General features: G+C 39.4%; 1 protein-coding gene across 1 annotated transcript; it reads right to left on the reverse strand.

Annotated features, from left to right (window-relative positions):
• Positions 1 to 1509: 1509 nt before the first annotated feature.
• On the reverse strand, positions 1510 to 12739 carry LOC114245075 (BSD domain-containing protein 1-B). The gene is made up of 9 exons (XM_028177079.2): positions 12314 to 12739; positions 11278 to 11380; positions 10028 to 10144; positions 8190 to 8247; positions 7271 to 7368; positions 6189 to 6403; positions 3610 to 3729; positions 3129 to 3223; positions 1510 to 2854 (listed from the first exon to the last, which is right to left on the reverse strand). Exons 1-9 carry the CDS (start codon positions 12322 to 12324, stop codon positions 2481 to 2483), a joined length of 1191 nt encoding a protein of 396 aa, XP_028032880.2. The 5' UTR covers positions 12325 to 12739; the 3' UTR covers positions 1510 to 2480.
• Positions 12740 to 19688: the final 6949 nt, after the last annotated feature.

Consider the following 19688-nt stretch of genomic DNA (forward strand, 5'->3'; position numbering starts at 1 on the left):
CCCATCCGATATATTTACGTTCAATAAGGTTTTTTTTAAAATCTAATACTGATTTGGAAATCTTCACGTAAATGCATTAAAATTTACACTTTACATGGTTACGGTAGATCATTTTCAACGTTAGTAGAAATGTAAACAAAAAAAAAGCGCTCAGGCTTTAACACTGAATAAATTCTAATTCTACCATGGACATATTCTTTTGCTGAGACGCTTAAATAAATGCCGTAGGTAGGTAGGTACAAAAACTTAACATTCTAAATTTTAATGTGCACTTAACACTTTCAATGCAGAGTGTAAGTGACTTATGAAACAAATTATTATGTCAAACACCGAACGGCCTAATCTTTTAGAACCTAAACAAAAAATAACATCTACTGTAACTATTAATCGTATGCAACGGACTCAAATTAGCATTTTTTCCTGTGTTACGGGAACCGAAAATACGAGATTACAAAAAAATGCACACAATTCCTGATTAAATAAAAAATATATGTACCAAATTCAATTTTTTTTAAACTCACAAAATACTGTTTTTTCGGTAGCCTTTCTAAATGTTTTTTTTCCTGCCTAAGCTGGTAGCCTGAGAGGCTATGTCAGGATAACGTTGCAAACCCGACGTTGTTGCTAACACGAACCCTACCAAGAGCCGTGCTTCGCAGAATCTACCACCGGATCGGAAACGCGACCCACTGAGTAGATCCGGCGAGAAACTCAGTGGGCTATGTCTGTGGGTTAATTTACTTGCCGAGCCCTTTGTCGAAAGCGACGGGTTCGACAAGAATCTAACTTTACTGGATGGGTATCTGAATGGGTAGCAAATGTTTTTTTGGGGTCTTACCGAGCTACTATAGATTTACGTACGATTTCCCTGTTGAAGATATATCATTTGCTATTCGACAATCGGTGTTTTATTATCGCTTATATGGGGGAATGAGCTCAACCCATAGACATTACAAGGTCCGTTTTCCGTCTTGAAACTTAACTAACTTGATCGAAGTTTTTATTGTGCAGTATAACCGCTAACAGAGTCTTCGCACCGGAACGCTTCGACTGCTTCGCGACAGAAACGGCAACTAGAGAAAAATCTACCGCAAGCAATAATTCCTGCATACAGTAGACTTTGTCTGTACAGCCCACTGAGTTTCTCACCGGATCTTCTCAGTGGGTCGCGATTCCGATCCGGTGGTAGATTCTGCGAAGCACTGCTCTTTCTAGGGCTAGTGTTAGAAAATTCTCTCAGGTTGAGAAGAGCCCGTGAGCTCACCTACCCATCCGGCCGTAGTTTGATTAGTCCCTTAGGCTACCAGCTAATAGGTAGGATAAAAAAATATATCTATCTGTATATGATTTCGTCTCATATCTCATAGGCAGTGTATGTCGCCGGTACCTAAGGCGGCCTAAAGTGGAAGTATACAAGAAAAAAAAAAAGTAATCATCCCATTTTAATGGTACCAAATGCAATCTTGTATCATCCGAATCTTTACGAGAGGCGGTTTTAGCGATTCTCTCTTTTGCATTGCATTTCATAACACATTTCCACTCTGTACATTTGTAGAACGTTATAATATATTGTTCATCAGTCATGCAGCTTGCCTATATAAGTAATGTCCTTAACGCACTACTTATAAGTTCGAGAATATTCAAAATACATTTTTTCGATATTTAAGAATGGCTTTTATTTTATTTATATTATACATACGTCGATGGAAGCCTGTATGAATGTTAGTTTAGAGGTTGGGTTTAAATGTTTATAATCTTTCAATTTCTTGCTCGCATCGGCAGAGACTAAAGTTTGCCATACGCGTGTACCGTCAAATGTGCATTATGGCTGAGCTTTGATGAGGCAACCACAAAATATATAATACAAACACACAAACTTTTATTCGACCGCTTTATTAATATTGTCGATTACTCTTATCATACCTAGCTCAAATTTTTTTTTAGTCTTAGATACTAATGGAGTATGTTGCCAGCCCTCATTCTGCTTATTTCCAAGGTTCCGATTTGAATTACCCCTTTTGTACAATCACAAGAATTGAGAAATATTTTTTTATTTATCAATGAAGGCAAGGTCTCTCATTGTGAGGTCTATGGAAACGGCAATAACATCATATCATTGAAAAAAAAAATGCATAGTTGAAACTGGACACGCAATTTAATTTCGAGCCAAATTAGTTACTATTTGTTGCTCTCATGATTCTTTAGAATCTGTAGAAGCTTCTCGAATATGAGCGGCCGATAAATGAGGAACAATCTTGTCTATTGTTAAAAGTGTCATTGCTTTTCGCAACTCGGTGAGTGAGTGACGCTAATATCTTTCATAGTATATTTTGATCATCTGTCCAACAGATTTGTTTATAGATCGCTCTTGTCACTAGTGTTTCGATTCGAGTTCCCTCTTCTAAATCCAACATTCATACAGACTTATAGACATATGTGTGCGGCCGGCATCATTACTACAACACTAGGGCTGGAATTATTCATGCTTTCTGTTTGACATCGTCAATTTCGAAATCTTTCTCCCAGCTCTCGTCCGAATTGGCACTGGCGTCATCTTTGACTTCCTTGTCAGCGAAATAGTCTTCGACCAGATTGTTGCCGCACGGGTCTAGTTTTCCCGCCTTTTCCGGTGAGCGGCCATGTTTGTTTTTGTCTATGTTCCTGTTGTTCATGTTATCTGTGGTCTTGTTCGTGGACTTTTTCGTTGGATTGTCCGCTTTGTTGTTGTTGTTGTTGACTAAGTCGCATGTCGTGTTCTGTTTTGCGAGTTTTTTCGAAGCGATCTCCCTCTCGTATTCCTCTAGAAGCAGAGTTTGCTGTTCCTCCGTCAGTTCTACGTCATGAGCGAAGTCTTCTGTGGAGTTATCGGAAAAAGAAGCAAAAAAAAAGAAAATCTGAGGTTTTTAAAACGACATCATCGCGTCCAGTACAAACACAATGACAAGAAAAAGCTATGGAATAATGATACAAGTTTTATTTTGAGAAATTAATATGAGTTACATAAACAAATTTCAAGTAAACAAAATTGAAATTAAATCAAATTTTCGTCTCCTACATGTCGATGAAATAATAATAAAAAAAAACCGAAACGAAACAAAACTAAATATTTTATCATTGTTTATTCTTACCGTCCTCCCAGGTGACGACGTTGTCTATGTCTTCGTTCTCGTAATTCTTTTCGTTCTCTATGATTGGAACTTTTTCTGGAACTTTTTCGGGAGTTCTGAAAGATAATAATTTAATTCGCACATCCATATCTTTATACATATTAAAGTTTAAAATTTGGAAATAATATTAAGAAAAAAAAATCTTCAGCTATTTGAATGGAGTAAACTTAATTGAAGTTAGATTTTAAAAAAAATGAATTGTTGATGTTAATACCAAACAGCGCGGACGTTTAATTACAAAGATAAATCTATCTGTACCAGCTCATAATACCATCAGTAATCACGCTTTATGAATCTACGAGAGTTTCATCGAATTATTCGTGAAATTGAGTCCAGTGTAAAATTCATTAGACAAATCGATAATAATTTGCGGAATTCAGATAACACAATGTCCGTTTCAGGCTTTAGGCCATAGACAACAAAGTTCAGAAAAAAAACTTACTGCGGCTGTGATTGTAGTGGTAAATTCGCCATTACGGGGTCATTGGTGGGTTCCTCGATGGTTTGCTTGCGAGAGGCTGCGGCCAGCTTATCTTGAAGTAGGGCCACACGGAATAAATACCTGTGAAAGAATATTAATAAAACTCACATAAAGTGGTGCTAGGACCTCTTGAGTCCGCACGGGTAAGTACCACCGCCCAGCCTATTTCTGCCGTGAAGCAGTAATGCGTTTCGGTTTGAAGGGTAGGGCAGCCGTTGTAACTATACTGAGACCTTATTTGTGCCTTAGAGCTTATATCTCAAGGTGAGTGGCGCATTTACGCTGTAGATGTCTATGGGCTCCGGTAACCACTTAACACCAGGTGGGCCGTGAGCTCGTCCACAAACCTAAGCAATAAAAAAAAAGCGTATACTAGAAGCTGGAAACTGTGCATATTGCTAGGCCGCTTGGGTGAGTCGTTTCCATATCTATATCTAAACGGCAAGTTTAGACAAGAGAGGAGCAGCAGTTATACAACAAAATTGAACTTGCAACCGAATGTCTCAATGTATAGATATTAGTAATAAAAAATAATGTTATCCATACTTAGGGAGACCCTCTTTATCTCGTCACCGTAATGTCGATAGTTTTGGTGACTGATTTTACTTTAGTATTAAATCTTTTATAGCGTATAGTTACCTAGGTACTCAAATAATCAAAAGACAGACGAGACTGTTCGGTGTATGCCTTTGCGCAAGTATAATCAGTATGACTAGTATAGTAATCGGCAAACTTCTTGAGCAAATGACCTTGACTGCGCAGAACCGAATTTTAGATCACTTTGGTGGTGAGGGTGAGGCGCGACGGCAGGGGAAATCGTATCGAGCGCGTTATTGGTAAATCAGTCGACCCCTGCGTCCCGCACCGCGCCCTCATTCCGCTTGCTCCCAAAAGTACGCTTGCGTACAGTGGAAAGTCTATCGTTATTAATCGTTAAGTTATTTGTTATAATTGCTTGTGGACTTTGTTGCCATTGCTATTTGTTGAGTGTTTGTTGATTTTTTATAAAACATACACTATGCCGTGACAAACTGGTGTAGTACTTAAAAGAAAGGGTAGAAAAATTGTGTACGACGTATATTGCTTCATTATAAAACAGGGGAAGAATGATATGGAAAAATTAAAACAGACTTCGGAAGCAACAAAAACATCAGTGAGTACTGTTAGGTGCATTATTAACGAAGCTAAAGGCTCTGGCTTGCTCGCCGTGTTTCGGACTCCGGGTAAGAAAAGATCAGGGAAGAAGAAAGTTACCGGAATGGATAGTTTCGTTCAATCTGTAATAAAAAGATGTAATCATAATAACTACATAACAAGCAGCGAAACTCCGTACCGTAGAAAGGCTTCGAAAAATTTAAGGAAGATATAAATTTTAATGGCTCGGAATGAAGCTTACGACGAATTATGAAAGAGCTAGGCTTCAGATGGAAAAAAAGAACAGAAAATAATCGGAAGCTGGTAAATGAAAAAAGTAACATTCGATTACTACGAATCGAATATCTTCAAAAAATAATTAATTATAGACAAAAAAGAAGACCGAATCGACCGAGTTGTAAACTACGCCGATGAGCCCTATGTCGACTCATCACGATGATAGCGACTCGGGTGATGAAAACAGTGATGATGATGATGGTCAAGATTATGATAACGAAAAAAAAATTACAAATACCAGCTTCGCTTTAACTGAACCAAGACCTGGCAACAGCTCTAGTTTTGACTTAATAGAAGGAATATCTATTTTACCCCAAGATTAAATGATTACAATTATTAACCTATATGTTTTGTTGATGTTCTAATAAATATATAAATAAATACATATGTTGATTTTAATAATTTAATAGCATTATGACGCAGAGTAAGTAATGTTTTTGCACGTGAGTGTACCATGCGCAAACTTACCCCCACTACGTCAACAAATGCTCAAGAAGTTTGCCGGTTATTATATAATCTGTGCTACGGTTACAGTGTATTTACTAAATGGACTTTTTGGGGGGAACGCGAGGAGTGAAGTTGTGCGATTTGTTTTATTTTGTCTATTTAGTATTTCTTCAGGTTTAAATGTGTAATAACGGTGGTTTATTAACTGTTTAATATCTGTGAAAGTGCACAAATGTGGAAAAATGAAACAAAGCCGTCCGAAAAAAGTCCACTGAAAAAATCTCAGTAAATGACCACCATTTTACTGATAATATTTCATCCCATCTCATCTCATTTCATTTAATTTCATCCCAGTTGATTAATGTCTCAAATTAATCATCTCATCTTCATTTCATTTAATTTCACGCCATATTCTCATTTTTCATAAAAACATGAATATGTAAACATTAAGACATGACCTAAAGGTCTTAGTTACCAGGTCATAAAATCTCTTAAAAAATTATAATAATATAAAGGTTCGTGTCTTCATACATTTCGAATCGCTTTTAGCGATAAGACCATTGTACAAGCGTGGGAACTGCTTGTTGACTGTTTTCTAATGTTAATTGTGTTTTGGTGTGCAATAAAGTATGTCCTTTCTCTCTCTCTCACTCTCAACTCACCGTTCCCAAAACTCATCGTGTGAGACCGCATCCGGCACAAGTTTGTCGTACTGCGCCTTCAGCACGGGATTCGAGTCGAGTCGTCTGGCGGCCGACACCGGCGACACTATACCGGCCTCGGATGTCTCAAGGCTGGCCTTCCAAGCCTCAAACTCTGGACTGTAGGCCGGCACTATGAAGGTAGCGTCCACGCGTTGTAGAGCTTCTAGTTCTTTCTATAGTGTAATGAAAAAGTTAATTTAACTTTTGGCCCTTGTCAATTAAGCTCTTATCAATTAGTTATAAGGTTTAGACAGAACCATATCTGGCTTACTAAATGTAGGCCAGATATGGTTTTACTACTACTATTACTCACTATTATTTATATCACTTACGACTCGCGAGTACATATCGACGCTTGAAAGGCAAACGTGACTAAGCGACAATAACTGCTTTATACATAAATGATAGGCAATAACCATTTTTTTTTTATTGCTTGGATGGGTGGATGACCTCACAGCCCACCTGGTGTTAAGTGGTTACTGGAGCCCATAGACATCTACAACGTAAATGCGCCACCCACCTTGAGATATAAGTTCTAAGGTCTCAGTATAGTTACAACGGCTCCCCCACCCTCCGAACCGAAACGCATTACTGCTTCACGGCAGAAAATAGGCAGGGCTGTGGTACCCACCCGCGCGGACTCACAAGAGGTCCTACCACCAGTAATTACGCAAATTATAATTTTGCGGGTTTCATTTTTATTACACGATGTTATTCCTTCACCGTGGAAATCAATCGTGAACATTTGTTGAGTACGTATTTCATTAGAAAAATTGGTACTCGCCTGCTGGATTCGAACACCGGTGCATCGCTCAACACGAATGCACCGGACGTCTTGTCACGCACGACGACTTCTAAATTTGATTCGATGCGCAAAAAAAAAAAATTTCTAGGTCTATTAATATCGTTTCAATCCTACAGCTAGATTCGTTAAAATATAATTGTTTTTCAGGTATTTCAACTTTAAATTAGTCTACTGTAAAGTTCATTGTCGCTTAGTCACGTTTGCCTTTCAAGCGTCGATATGAATAACGCCTTACCTTGTACGTTGACAGCATGGTAGTGTCACCGGAGGACAGTATAACTTCTGTGTCGTCTTCATCATCTGGCTCCGGATTCAGGACCGTACTCACTTGACCTAAAATTTAAATTTTAGTATAATCAAAGCGTTCCAGTTTGCAAGGTAGAGAGATGACTGTTATGGAATAAAATTAAAACTATAAATAGGAAGACCTTTTCTCGCCAGTATTCCAGCACACAGCTTAAACGCAATGAGTGATCATGAGCATGTAATATTGTCAGTTCATCTTATACATATATACAGTGGTGGTCATAAAAGTAAGTTTATTCACAATATATACCCACTCTTCACATTAACGTGATTTATTTGGTCTAAGTTTTATATAAAACTACCCTAGATCACTTTATTAAATCGTTCTTAATTGTTTCCCTAGATACATTGCTATTAGAGTTTTTCCTAAATAGAAAAAGTTAATTTGCAAAAAAATTCGTTAGCGATTACATATTTCATTCTTTCCCCACATTCATTACTAATTGAATTTTTCTTAAATAGTAGAATTAAATTTGCAAAAAATTCTTTTAGCGATTTTATTCCTAATCTCGATTGCTTTCGTGTGGCTATTTAACAACAAAATTAGTTATGTCTAAAAACGAAAACATAACTAGACATGATATAATTTTGATAAAAAAAATCTAGAACTTCAAATTGTTCTTAATTATAAGACCGCAACAGATATAGACAGGGCATTCATATTTCTCAACCAATATAATGAAGCTAATATATATATATATACTATTATTATTACATTATATACTATTATTTCAGATACTTTCAACTTCACTAATTTCAACTGTACAATTACTTTCTACAAAAGAGATGTGTAGTTTAAGATTTTGTGTGAGATGAATTAATAAATGAGAAAAAATGAGACATGTTACCGATGAATGTGCTGATACTCTTTTTCATAGCATTAGCAGGTGACTCTGGTACATCCAACTGAAAAAGAAATGACATAGCTTCAGTTAAACAAACTGAGACACTCAACAATATTCTAGGCTAATATTTGTACAGTTTTATAAGTAGTTCTGTTGTTAGTTTTTCTTACGTTGTGTAGTCCCAATTTTAGCTTAAAAAATTTATATTGTATGTTACCAATACGTCTGTATCAAAGAAATAAACTAATTAATACCTGTTCCATAATATTTTATAAGAGAGCCAGAGACAGAGCACAATATTCAGTAATGATATCATTATATTATAATTGCACCTTAGAAATTTTAATGTATGCGTTTGTAGACATTAAAATACTAAGCATGTAAAATACTTTACAATAAATTGGGTGGACGATCTCAGAGCCCACCTGATGTTAAGTAGTTATCGGAGCCCATACCCCGTCAACTGACCGCCGGAGTCCCGCAAGGCTCCGCGCTCTCCCCGTTATTATTTAGTTTGTATATCAATGATATACCCCGGTCTCCGGAGACCCATCTAGCGCTCTTCGCCGACGACACGGCTATCTACTACTCGTGTAGGAAGATGTCGCTGCTTCATCGGCGACTCCAGATCGCAGTAGCCACCCTGGGACAGTGGTTCCGGAAGTGGCGAATAGACATCAACCCCACGAAAAGCGCAGCGGTGCTCTTCAAAAGGGGTCGCCCTCCGAACATCACTTCGAGCATCCCACTCCGTAGTAGGCGCGCAAACACCTCCGCCGTTAGTCCCATCACTCTCTTTGGCCAGCCCATTCCGTGGGTCTCGAAGGTCAAATATCTAGGCGTCACCCTCGACAGAGGGATGACATTCCGTCCCCATATAAAAACGGTACGCGACCGCGCCGCGTTTATTCTAGGACGACTCTATCCAATGCTTTGTAGTCGAAGCAAACTGTCCCTCCGTAATAAGGTAACTCTCTACAAAACTTGTATACGCCCCGTCATGACGTATGCAAGCGTAGTGTTCGCTCACGCAGCCCGCACCAACTTGAAATCCCTTCAGGTTATTCAATCACGATTCTGCAGGATAGCCGTCGGAGCGCCTTGGTTCCTTAGGAATGTGGATCTCCACGACGACCTGGAGCTCGACTCCCTTAGTAAGTATCTACAGTCGGCATCGCTGCGCCATTTTGAGAAGGCGGCACGACATGAGAACCCTCTCATCGTAGCCGCTGGAAATTACATACCCGACCCAGTAGACCGAATGGTAAACCATCGACGTCGCCCAAAGCACGTCATTACGGATCCTCCTGATCCATTAACGGTGCTTTTAGGCACCACAAGCACAGGTCACCGTCCTCGTCGAACCCGTCGCTTGCGACGAAGGGTTCGACGAGCGAACTAACCCATAGACACAGCCCACTGAGTTTCTCGCCGGATCTTCTCAGTGGGTCGCGTTTCCGATCCGGTGGTAGATTCTGCGAAGCACTGCTCTTGCTAGGGTCAGTGTTAGCAACTCTCCGGTTGAGCCCCGCGAGCTCACCTACTAACGTTAGGGCGAAGCTGAAATAGCCTCTCAAGGCTATCAGCATAGGTAGGAATAAAAAAATAAAAAAAAAAAGGAGCCCATAGACATCTACAACGTAAATGCTGCCACCCACCTTACAAACCGAAACCCATTAATGTTTCATGGCAGAAATACGCAAGGTGGTGGTACCTACCCACATTTGTGATGTGCCTATCTGACAAATTATGGAAAAAAAAGGTAGTCTCTCATGGGTACAATACAATTCGCAATTGCACTTATATGTACTTTGTTCTATATTATTACTATGGAGTCTTACCTTCAGAGTCTTGCCTATAACATTGGATGTGGTGCTGAAAACATGACTTGCTTCGCATTTCACAGCACTGCCTATCTCGTCGAGGTCTTTCTTCACCATTGTATACACTTCTGCAGACTGAAACATTAGAGAGAGAGAGAGAGAATACACTTTATTGCACACCAACACAATTTACATTTTTAAAAAACAGTCAAAAAGCACATATGTACAATAGGCGGTCTTATCGCTAAAAGCGATCTCTTCCAGACAACCGTTTAATTTACAGAAATTCTGTAAAATATAAAAAATATAGCAGGTATGTTGCGGTGTACCATATACAATACATTATTATAGAAAATATATACATATAATAAACAGATATATACCGTTTACATAATATAATATATACCAATATACATACTTACATACAATACATACTAATATACTTACACACACATAATAAATCAACAGTATGGAAATTATAAATGATAATGATGCAACAAACAGCACTAAGCAGATAAGTAGTGTTCCTTCAACATTCTTTTAAAACAGTTTAAAGTTGGAGCACTTCTCACTGCATCCGGCAGAGCATTCCACAATCGAACCGCCTGGACGGTGAATGAATTGTCAAAGAATGATGATGAATGCACCGGCATTTTCAGTCTCAGGTTATCTGATGATCTCAGAGAAAAATTATGTGTATCACCTAGGAACTCGAAACGTTCTTTGAGATATGTAGGGGTATGGGGGTTAAAGAGAGTACAGTATAGTAAAGAAAGGACATGAGTAACATTAATGATATACAAGTATTATTATATTGATTACAATTACTGGTAGTATGAAGTTTCTGAATTCCTAGTGGTAGTACTGAATATGATGAGGGGTTTTATAATTGTAGTCAAGAGTCTCAATATTTTTATGGCAAATAATAATAATTAATTAATTGGTACAATAAAACTGAAAATTATAATTATCAATTGGAGCACATTGTATGAATAATTGTCACTATGCGTCATTAAGAGTTAACTATCTACTTTGTCTTTGTTATTTATTAGACACAAAGAAAAGATTTTTCATATTTTCAAATAGTGAGATTGTATTAGTATGAATATTATATGTGAATATTTCACACTGGAGTAAACGAAAAATAAAACTTTATATAGTAGTAGGTATAGGATAAATAAGGTATTGAATCTTTTAAAAGGTTTTGTTTCCATTTTTCTTTCATCTATCATATTATTGTATTTATATAGTTATTTTCGAGGACTTACTTTAGTTTTAGCAGATGACAACCAAGAGTCCCACCAGTTACCGGACTGCTTCTCATCGCTGATTTGAGAGCTGCTTGCCTCACTCACACTTGAATCAGTTGATCTGTCCAAAGTTATTTTTGCATTTACTAAAGCCAAAATAATAATAGCATAGAGAGTCTGCATGTGTAGGTACTACAATCCAGCCTCTTTTACTGCAAAGTAGTTGTGAAGTTTGCAACGTACAACAGCTGTTAAACATTCAAAACCCAAAACTGTTATGGGTCTCAGAAATACTAGCGACAAGAATAAATACAACCAGATCCTGACTGCTAACTGATCAGGAACAAGACTAAAATCTGTAGTATTCATGTTTGAATCTCTGAAGTTGAGACTTATATTTCTCTTTGTGATATCTATGGGTTTAATTGGAGTTAAAATAAGGAACACGATAATATTTAAATTGAAAAACTGAAAAAGGAGCTTCCCTACTTCTTGGCAAAGTTAGTACAATATAAAGGAAGGTCACTAATTAAGTCAAAAAGTTTCTCAAAGTAACCTTTGGTTGTGCAATAGTTTGACACCTGTCAAAGTTTTTGAAAAAAGATCCTGTTCATTCTAAAATTCGATCCTTTGTTTAATCATTACATTTGCATTTATATCTTTATTAGACAAAGCAACTTGTGTAATTGTATAAAGTTTTTAGATGAATTTTTAAAAATTAAGTTCAAGGTGATTGGGTCTATAAAACAAATTGAAGACAAAATTCATCAGCTGCCAGGGTCGTAGTTTTACGTCCAATATCTGGTGTAAAAATACAGTGGTATGAGTTGTATCGCAAAGCAACTTTTATTTTTACAAGTTTTGCTTAATAAATAATAATACAATAGCATGAAACAGTACATGATACCAGTTTTTTATTCAATAATGAGCGTAATAGAAATAAAATATTTTCTGTTTACAAATAAGACGTAGAAAAACAAAACTCTTTTACAATCACGATTTTAATGATAAGCTATGTTGACATCAATTTTGTGAATTTAAAGGGGTCACTCACTTTTCCGCCATGTCGCTTTTCTCGTATTAAACACAGGAAATTTCGGTGTTCATGGATCACTGCACGTTAAATTTCAAGTTAATTTGAAATTGTTATTGTTTTTACATTGAATTTTGATTAAATTTTGACACAGAGGTACAAAATTTTCTATGCGTTTGACATTAGGATTTGACGGGTTCTGTTCCGTTATACGTAGCAAGACTGGGATCATAAATGGATTTACACTTAACCTGCGATAAAGTGATTGATTGCAATGGGACATAGTTGTAGAGTTTAATGAAAATATTCGGTTTGAATATCGCAAAAAATAAATAAAGCCCTTAGCATAATTTTATATTTGACACATCTCCAAAAAATACATTTTGTGATGTAGGTAAATACCGAATGTATCAAACGGGACATAGCTATATGGTTCCATTTTCTACTGTTTTTAGCTAGAAATTTTTGAGTTTTTCGTCTGATCGTACTAAATCGCTAATACTAAATAAAAGAGTTCTCTTTAAATTAACTTAGAGTAATTGAAATTGAATTAGAAGGTTGCACAAAAATGTCCGAAAACCAGTTTAATTTGTGCAAATAAAATCACTTTATGAAATTTTTTATTGCACTTCTAGGCAGTCCTGCTCGATACCGTCCCCCTGATGGTGAGTAGTTACCGTGGCGCACGGACTTCAGCAATGCCAGGGACAGAATCAAGTCGCTGCCTACCGAAGTAACTGTAGCTTACGATTCATTAACGTAATTAAAACTATTTTTATGGCATAATCTCACGTTTTTTATTATTATTTTATTAAATCGTCGTCGGTATGAAATATTTTACACCCTGTAAAAATTTATACATATTTATCAGCAGGCAAATTAATATAAAGTATAGTTTTTCCAATATATTCCGTTAATGTAAAATAGTAGGATGGTGTAGTTTATGTTTGTTTTGATGTATTTGAGAAATTTTTTATTTCACTTTCCTTATTAATTAAATGTTTGATAAAATGGATAAGAGGCATAAAATTCCAATGCCAAAAGCATTTTATACTTAGTGTAAGTTCTCAATAGATGGCAGTGTACCTTTTTGTTGAATTGGTTGAATTTAATTGACTAAAATGACTGGTATTCTCTGCAAACAACAAACACTAGGTACTTTGTACCCGTAGGAAACATAACTTAGGTATCGAAGTCCAGAAGGTAAACGAATTTTCTATTATTTGTAAGCAACTGTTTTATTTCCCATAGCTACGCCATCTTAAAGTCAAAAGTAAAATGTGCAATTCTTCGTTTTATGAATGGATTTAAAAATTTTGTTGTATTCTTTCATAAAATGACTCACAATCCCGCACTAATATGGGGAAGCAAATCCAAGGCGAGGTAATTAAACTGGCCGACGTGATAAATTGATTTAACAACTATAGCAATATTTTAATATTTTTTTCTCTGTAGTCGAGTTAATCTCTTGATTATTTACTTGATTACAGGTTAATGAATTATAAATCATTGTGGAAAGTTACTTTAGTGGTGGAAAAACTAAAGGATTTTAATAATTAGACATACCTCATGACAAGAGGAAGATGGAGGAAATTGCAAGTGTAGGTATTGATAATAGCTGTCGCACACATCAAACCTGACAATTTGAGTGCTTCGCGCCATAAATAAGGAAGATGGCCGTACCTACTTAGTGGGGCTAGAATAAAGCGCTAACAATATGTACTTATGCATTTGAAATAAATCTAAAGAAATGGAGCTCTGAAAACTTCAAATACGCATCGCGCTACGTCATGGTTAGGAATGACAGACTCTCCGCCCGCAAGGGCGGGACTGTCATTTACTATAGGAGGGCCCTGCACTGCGTCCCTCTCGATACTCCCTCGCTCTTACATATCGAGGCGTCAGTGTGCCGCATCGCGCTGACGGGACACCAGCCGATCGTCATCGCATCCGTTTATCTCCCCCCTGACAAACCCCTCCTGAGCAGTGACCTCGAGACACTGTTCGGTATGGGGGACGCGGTCATCCTGGCAGGCGATTTAAATTGCCACCACACTAGGTGGAACTGCCATCGCACGAATGTGAACGGTAGGCGTCTCGACGCGTTCATAGACGACCTCACATTCGAAGTATTCAACCCCCCGACCCCCACGTGCTATCCGTACAACGCCGCGCGTCGTCCGAGCACAATAGATCTGGCACTGCTGAGGAACGTAACTCTGCGCTTACGCTCCATCGAGGCAATGTCAGAACTCGACTCAGACCACCGACCTGTCGTCATGCAGCTCGGTCGCCCACTCAACCGCGAACCAGATACGAGGACCATGGTGGATTGGAAGAAGCTGGGCACGTGCTTAGCTGATACCGCTCCACCAATCCTCCCTTGCGGCCCGGATTCAACTCCATCCCCCGAGGATACCGTCGAATCCATAAACATCTTCACTGATCACGTCTCGACGGCGATCATAAGATCCTCGAAACAAGTCGATGTGGAGGACTGCTTCCACCGCATCAGACTTTCCCCCGAACTTAGGGACCTCGTTAGAATTAGAAACGCGGCGATCCGGGCCTACGACCGATATCCCACGGATTCAAACCGGACTCGGATGCGTCGCTTACAGCGGGAGGTCAAATCCCGCTTAAGCGACGCCCGAAACGAAAACTGGGATAGTTATTTAGAAGAACTCGCGCCCACCCACCAAGCATACTGGCGACTAGCTAGGACCCTCAAGTCCGAAACTATAGCCACTATGCCGCCTCTCGTACGCCCCTCAGGCCAATCACCGGCTTACGATGACGATGACAAGGCAGAGTTGCTGGCCGATGCACTGCAAGAACAGTGCACCACCAGCACTCAACACGCGGACCCCGAACACACCGAGTTCGTCGACAGGGAGGTCGAGCGCAGAGCTTCCCTGCCGCCCTCGGACGCGTTACCCCCCATTACCACTTCCGAGGTCAAGGAGGCGATCGATAGCCTACAACCACGGAAAGCTCCCGGCTCCGACGGCATCCGCAACCGCGCGCTAAAACTGTTACCAGCCCAACTGATAACGATGTTGGCCACGATATTAAATGCTGCTATGACGAACTGCATCTTTCCCGCGGCGTGGAAAGAAGCGGACGTTATCGGCATACACAAGCCGGGCAAACCGAATAACGAAACCGCGAGTTACCGCCCCATCAGTCTCCTCCCGGCGATAGGCAAATTATACGAACGGCTCCTTCGTAAACGCCTCTGGGATTTCGTATCCGCGAATAAAATTCTTATAGACGAGCAGTTTGGATTCCGCGCCAGACACTCGTGCGTCCATCAAGTGCACCGCCTCACGGAGCACATCTTACTAGGGCTGAACAGGCGGAAACCCATTCCGACAGGAGCCCTCTTCTTCGATATAGCGAAGGCGTTCGACAAAGTCTGGCACAACGGTTTGATATTCAAACTGTATAACATGGGAGTGCCAGACAGACTCGTGCTCATCATACGAGACTACTTGTCGAACCGTTCGTTCCGATATCGAGTCGAGGGAACGCGTTCCCGGCCCCGTCACGTCACAGCCGGAGTCCCGCAAGGCTCCGCCCTCTCCCCGTTACTATTCAGTTTGTATATCAACGATATACCCCGGTCTCCGGAGACCCATCTGGCGCTCTTCGCCGATGACACCGCCATCTACTACTCGTGTAGGAAGAAGGCGTTGCTTCATCGACGACTTCAGACCGCAGCTACCACCATGGGACAGTGGTTCCGGAAGTGGCGCATCGACATTAACCCCACGAAAAGCACAGCGGTGCTCTTCAAAAGGGGTCGCCCTCCGAACACCACGCTGAGCATCCCCCTCCCGACTAGGCGCGTCAATACCCCCGCCCCCGCCGTTCGCCCGATCACGATGTTCGACCAGCCCATACCGTGGGCCCCGAAGGTCAAATATTTAGGCGTCACCCTCGACAGTAGGATGACATTCCGCCCCCACATCAAGACGGTACGCGATCGTGCCGCCTTCATTCTAGGACGTCTCTACCCGATGATATGTAGGCGAAGTAAAATGTCCCTTAGAAATAAGGTGACACTCTACAAAACTTGCATACGCCCCGTCATGACCTATGCAGGTGTAGTGTTCGCTCACGCGGCCCGCACTCACTTAAAGTCATTCCAAATTATTCAATCCCGTTTTTGCAGGATAGCCGTCGGAGCCCCGTGGTTCGTCAGGAACGTCGACCTCCATGACGACCTGGACTTAGAGTCCATCAGTAAGTATCTGCAGTCGGCGTCCATGCGCCACTTCGATAAAGCGGCACGACACGAGAACCCTCTCATCGTGGCCGCCGGTAACTACATTCCCGATCCTGCGGACAGAATGGAAAGCAGTCGACGTCGCCCAAAACACGTCATCTCGGATCCGCCCGATCCACTAACGGTGCTTTTAGGTAATTCAAGCACCGGTCACCGTTCTCGTCGAACCCGTCGCTTGCGACGAAGGGCTCGACGAGTAAATTAACTCTCAGACACAGCCCACTGAGTTTCTCGCCGGATCTTCTCAGTGGGTCGCGTTTCCGATCCGGTGGTAGATTCTGCGAAGCACGACTCTTGCTAGGGTTCGTGTTAGCAACGTCATCAGGTTTGAGCCCCGTGAGCTCACCTACAAAAGTTAGGGTTACGCTGACATAGCCTCTCAAGGCTCTCAGCTTAGGTAGGAAAAAAAAAAAAAAAAAAAAAAAAAAAAAAAAACGCATCGCGCAATTATAGTCTCTCAACCCTATCAATTCACGAAAGCAAATTTAATTGACGCGTGGGCTCTGGCTTAAATTTACATTATGTTCATTAATTATATTAATTTCGTTGTACAAAATATTAATTTGCGAGAGCTATACTCGTATCTGTCGGATCTTCCGCCCGCGGATTCAATGAGGCGGTTTGATATTTTTATGAATAAACACGAGGTAAAGCCTTAGCGCAAGATGTCTGCGCTATGATACAAGCTGTTTGTTTTTGATGTACAGTTGACGACATCATTATAACTTTATTTTAATAATCACTTTGCCTAAATAAAATGTACTTAAGCATTGCAAATAATTATTTGTTTTTTACTAAGGTTGTAAAATGGACAATAACTTTATTGTGGCAAAGTAATGTTTATAATAAGTGTACACTGTACATATTTTTAATTTTTCATTGCCAACAGTTTTTCAACTACACTCATCTCATGCTATTAACTGAATGATGAATATGTATGTATACGTATAACATACTAATTTGTTGAAAGTAATAATATGTTGCTTAGCACACTAAATAAGTATCAAGGATATTAATATAAAGCTTAAACAAAAACGATAGAAAAAAAACGATAGTTAAGTTTTTTGAACAATCACAGGTTTTGACTTTTTGGTGGGAACACGAGGTTGTGTTAAATGTTTTATTTGGTTAATTTAGTGTTTCTTCAGCTTTAAATGTGTAATAACGGTGGTTTTTTAATGCATAGCATCGGTGAAAGAACACAAATATGGGAAAATGAAACAATGCCTCTGAACGTGACTTCTCGGGTTCGTCCAAAAAAGTCCACTTGATACATTCACATATTTTATCTCATCTCATTTCGTTTTATTTCATTTTATCCCAATTGAATAAAGTCTCAAATAAATCAACTTCATCTCATTTCGATCCATATGATATTCCATAATATTATATAATATGAATGTATGTATTTAACAATTTTATTAAAGGTTATAGATAAGAAGAAGATGAAACACAGGTTTTTCTTAGTTTAGCTAAAGTTGACTTTCGTGGAGAAACGAACTGTCATAATATAACGTGTTGGCATATCTATTATTGGCCACACTGGCTTATTAGAAGGGACCCACGACCTTACGAATCCATCAGATCCAATAACTTTTCCTTAGACGACTTCAGCTCTAACACTAGGAGCAGGCTTAGGGACCCCGGTAACCGTACTCGTAGAACTCGACAAAGAGTTCTACGTGCAACCTAACTCATGCATCAGCCCGCTGAGTTTCTCGCCGGATCTTTTCAGCGGGTCGCGATTCCGATCCGGTAGCAGATTCATTCGCGAAGCAGCTGATCTTGAGTTGTTAGGCCTCCTTCGGAGGCGCTTGGGCAGCTGTTAGCAAATCCCACCCCTTCCTGGCTGAGCCTTTGCTCGCCCACCTGTCCTGGTGAAACTCGAAAGGCCTCCGGGCCACCAGATGTCCTTCAATCCTAAAAAAAAGAAGGGACTGAACGAGTTTGCAGTTTAAAAATTATTTCGTAACACTTATGTGCGCGACGATACGAGCACACCCACTATTGGTTTTTGATGAGAGATTCGGTGGAGCTTTCTTCGCGTTATTAATAAGTGCTTGCGAACGATGTTGTAACGGCCATCACATATACAGCATGATTTGTATACGTAAATAATGACTATAATTCAAATTAAAAAAAAAAGTCACCGTAATCTGTTATTAGAATGATAACTGCAGACGATATTTCGTTCATTAGAAAAAAGTAATCATAAATATTGTCACTTTGAAAAAAAAAAATTGTAATTAGTAATTAGGATTTCTGTTTTCATTACGCTGTATGGTTATCTCGCAAGAGGCACACAAAGCCTTGGTGGCCAAAAAGCTTTATACCTAACACGCCGTTGAGATTCGGATAACTGGACGGGTATTAATAAAAAAAGTGGATCAATGGAGATAACGACTGCTATTCTACACCAAAAATAAGGACTGTACAACAAAAGTTACAAGTTTTATATGACACAAACTTTTTGTAAGACTTACTACAGCCAGTTTTAATGTAAAAATACCGAAATCAATTATTAGTTCATTAATCTCAAAATATTCTTATTTGAAATAGGTATTTTTCCAATTATTATTTTTCTATAATTTTTATGGTAAAATATTCAACGGTTTTAATATACTTTAAAATCATTTTTACGATTTAATCTTGTGTTTGACAGTTTTCCTGGTCACGTACGTTTTTAATGTCTTTGCATCGATTAGGTGCGCTTTTAAACTTACAAACACGCGCTGTATAAGGTAATATGAATGGATAATCCTCATACCTTTAATAACATGGCAATGATCGACGTGCCTTCAAAGTTCATCGCTCAATCACGGAGCTTCGGGCTGTGACGTCATCGTTCGTGAGGTGACCCGCCTCAACACGAGATGGCGCTTCACTCCTAACGCTCGCCGTGTGTGGTGGCTGTAGCGACGGGTTGACGAACTTTGAGAACGTTTTTGGCGAAGGGTCTATAAGACTTTTTTTTTTTTATAGATGCTCCGAGTTAAGTGGCTATAGGAATTAAAGAAATCGCAACCTGCCTAGTTTCGCGGCAAAAATTTTTGATGTTTTTTTTAAACTGTGCATAGTACTAATAAGTATAAAATCAGCATCGTG

Source organism: Bombyx mandarina, chromosome 20, assembly GCF_030267445.1.
Source record: "Bombyx mandarina strain Sakado chromosome 20, ASM3026744v2".
In the NCBI taxonomy this organism is placed as follows: Eukaryota; Metazoa; Arthropoda; class Insecta; order Lepidoptera; family Bombycidae; genus Bombyx; species Bombyx mandarina.

What these genes read in the sequence shown, in the direction of transcription:
- LOC114245075 (XM_028177079.2), bottom strand. An exon ending in TGTCATCTGCTAAAACTAAA is followed by an intron (nt 10,145 to 11,277) that starts GTAAGTCCTCGA and finishes CTAATGTTTCAG; the next exon opens with TCTGCAGAAGTGTATACAAT. An exon ending in CCATGCTGTCAACGTACAAG is followed by an intron (nt 6,404 to 7,270) that starts GTAAGGCGTTAT and finishes ATTACACTATAG; the next exon opens with AAAGAACTAGAAGCTCTACA.